This window comes from Cariama cristata, unplaced genomic scaffold (genome assembly GCF_000690535.1).
Source record: "Cariama cristata isolate BGI_N322 unplaced genomic scaffold, ASM69053v1 scaffold33777, whole genome shotgun sequence".
Taxonomy (NCBI): domain Eukaryota; kingdom Metazoa; phylum Chordata; class Aves; order Cariamiformes; family Cariamidae; genus Cariama; species Cariama cristata.
The window spans coordinates 61,276-64,621 of NW_009625725.1; the positions used below are offsets into that span (position 1 = coordinate 61,276).

Here is a 3,346-nt window from a genome sequence, read left to right on the forward strand (position 1 = left end):
GCAATGAGGTGATGGGAAAGAGAAAAAAATCATTTTGTAGACTGCTTCATTTTGGAATACCAATTCTTTTATTTAAAAGATCCCAAAAAACTGAATAGTGGACCATTTACTGGTTATCAAAAAATGCATCCACTTTTCCCTCAAAATACCGTTGTAGAAATACACTTATTTTCTAAAGGCAGAATAAATGTTTTGATATTGCCTTTAAAATCAGTTTGATCTGCAAATTTAATCCTATATGATAAAAGTGTTCCAAATACGAAATATGGAATATAAATCCTTGACTCTACTGAAAATGCTTTGGCATGCAGATGTTCCTCCTCCCTCCCCCATATTTTAACTAAAAGCAGACATGTATAAATCGCTTTAATTTCATTCCCGAATGCAACAGGACAAGAGATTCATATGTTCTAAATTAGGATCTTACTCTCAGTCCATACCAATTATATAACACACAAGCAAGACAACTTAATTGCATCAATCATATCCTCCTGACAGGGTCATTAAATGTTAACAGAGGGCTCACAAATTACAACTTTTTAACACAATCCTCATTTGAAACTCTGTTCATGTCATCAAAACTATGTGGAATTCTTGTTATGCAGACAGACTGAAACATCTCAACTCACAATTAACAAGTGTTCTTATCGTATGTTTTTTGATTTTTAATCAAGACATGAAGATGTATTACACACTGGCTCTGAGCCTTTCAAACACATGCCCACCTGCTAACCTTCATCTATAAAAATAATTCAATGCACAAAACATTCTTTAAATGGCTTTCCCAAATGTATGGCTTGGGAGGGTTTATGCATATAAAATATTTTCACAGATAGTTTAACTGACACTTTTGATGCATTCTAACTACAGTTAAAGATAAATTCTGCACCCAAATGAAAGGATATCAGATGCTACAATAACTTAACAAAAAATGAACTGTTGTGCAACCACATCTGGAAACAAGTCATCCAGTTAAAGAAGTTTGATTAAACCAATCAATATTTATGCCCTTTGCATATTTAAGTTGCTACTTAGGCTTGATACTTGATTACCCATTTTTGTTGAACAATTCCCTACAATTTAACAACTCTGTTAGTAAAAAAACTACTCTTAACAACTGTGAAGAAATACACAGAAATGAACGACTATGATCTACCATGGCAATTAATATGGCAAAATATACAAAATATAGATGTGGGCATACAGAGGAGGTCAGTCGCGCGCATGTACCTGGAATACTGCTTGACCACTGCATTTGAAACATTTGCTTGGGCAAAGAATAGAGGAGACAAATTGTATCGAATAAACATTTATCAATAGAAGAACTCGCAATAACAGAGGCAGAAACAAGATGAGTCCCGCGCTGACAATCAGCTCACCACTTGAGCTGTGGTTAATATTCCCATAGACAATTTCAGCTCTTTCTAAATGCAAAAATTGAACTTCATTCCCACCTCAAACGATAATTTCGTCTAAGGAAGAAGTACAGGTGGTGGCAGTGCTGACAGTGCACTGAGAATTACAATGGCTCAGATGATTTGCAATAACCAGTTCAATCGCTGTAACCTGTCTGTGTGTTCACCAGTGTTCACATCCAGAAGACCTGCGCCAGGAGCCTGATAAACAAAGCTGATGGCAGTGCTATCAAACAGGGACCTTAATACAGAAGTTGTTTATATGGCCTTTTTTTAGACAGAACAATCCTTTGAGCAGTATGCGTGCATGTGGGACTTCCAGATTCTACCTATTACAAGTTTTCATAAGCTGTTTGTTTAAAAGTATCTTTGTTGGGGAAAAAAAAAAAAAATCACTTTGCATAAACAGAGCTGACATAAAATTAAAGACAGTAGTAAGTGATGTTATATGCTAAATTTGGAGACAGACAGACGGGAACACACATGCAGCAGATACAGTAGCAGGCTCAATGCCACTAGGTATGAAGAGTGGAGTTAGAAGTATGATCTTGAAGGAGAAGGTGATAGCACTCAGATGAAAAGCTGATGACTACCACAGCTGGAAGAGATACATCAGCAGACTAAAAGTGACATATATACATAAAACATCATTAAAAAAAAGCCCCTTACTAAAAAATTATTGCAATGGCCACAATGGTAAAAAGACAGAAAGCAAGATTACCACCACACTTCATTTCTCAAAATGCTTGTTATAAAATGGAAAAGTTACAATTGACAAAATATAAAATGAACTAAAGTACCTTTTAAAAAGAACTAATTTCAAACTTAAAATTCACCCACAACATTCAGGAATAATACAAGCATCACACAGCCTTGAGACAGTTTCACCACGTTTCAATCCAGAGAAAGTTTTGAGCTCAAAACCTCTGAAAATAGCAGTTTGGAAAAACAGCCGTAACACAATCTAAGATACACTGTTACGAGTGACAGCAGGACTGGAACAACTCGAACAAGATATTTCAGTGCTGAAGTTGCAATGTTTGTCTTAGCTCAGGCAGAGATGTCTTGCTACAGTTCTGACAGAAATCTGAAGGACACAGTCCTTACGTACAGCTTTATAGCTGAATTGCGAAAAATAATTTCTTTACTGAGAGCCAAGCTATGGATTTATAAACCAAGTCTGGAAACCTGGCATTTTTCCCAAGACAAGTCCAATTACTGGAGCAAGACAACAAAATATTTAAATTTAAGTGTCTGCCGGTTTTTGTACTGTGGTTTTGAAAAATGTGAAGTGATAACATGACAGCAGTTTAAATGTTTCTCCTCCTCTTCTCCTGTCCCCTCCTGCTTCCCTTTTTAAATTTTTACAGAAGGAAGATTTCTGTAGATGGAGTTTTGCCACTGACTTTAAGGTCGTCTGATGGGAAATTGCTGTGAGGAAAGAATCACGCTCTGTGTGTGTGCTGCAGAAGGTTCGCACATGCCAAATACATTTCATGTTCCAAGAACTCCTCTAAATAACTAATTTTTTTAGCATGTGAGATCAGAGGGAAGTGTCAGTACCCATCTCCTTCAGCAGTCCTGAACCACTTTCTTCTTCAAGACAAATGCAGAATGTATGAAGCATTTTTCCTTACCCACTCTCGTCTCCACTTAAGAACCCCGCAACAGCACCAGGAAGTTCAGACTTCACAATTAAAAGATAAGATGACATAGCTGCAAACAGAAGCAGAACAGATTTAGTAGAGGAATACCACTATCTCTGGTTACAACAATTAGCACGGCTTAACCGGAGTGGTTACAATTGCAACATCTCAGCTATAGATTAGACACCATGGCACCAGAATCAGAATTTATTTTCTCATATATTTCCTTTAAAAATAGCTGCAAATCCCTGAGTACTGTACTGATGTTAGCTAATGCCTCCAAAG

The 3,346-nt window shown here is 36.7% G+C and overlaps 1 protein-coding gene across 1 annotated transcript in view; it reads right to left on the reverse strand.

Annotated features, from left to right (window-relative positions):
- Positions 1-3,131, reverse strand: part of SLC38A6 (solute carrier family 38, member 6) — a gene marked incomplete at its 5' end in the record, with an annotated part of 20,056 nt that extends 16,925 nt beyond the window's left edge. The window contains one exon of the mRNA XM_009703714.1: positions 3,053-3,131. Coding sequence (XP_009702016.1) covers positions 3,053-3,131 — 79 coding nt within the window. The remainder of the gene's footprint in view (positions 1-3,052) is intronic.
- Between the last annotated feature and the right edge of the window lie 215 nt (positions 3,132-3,346).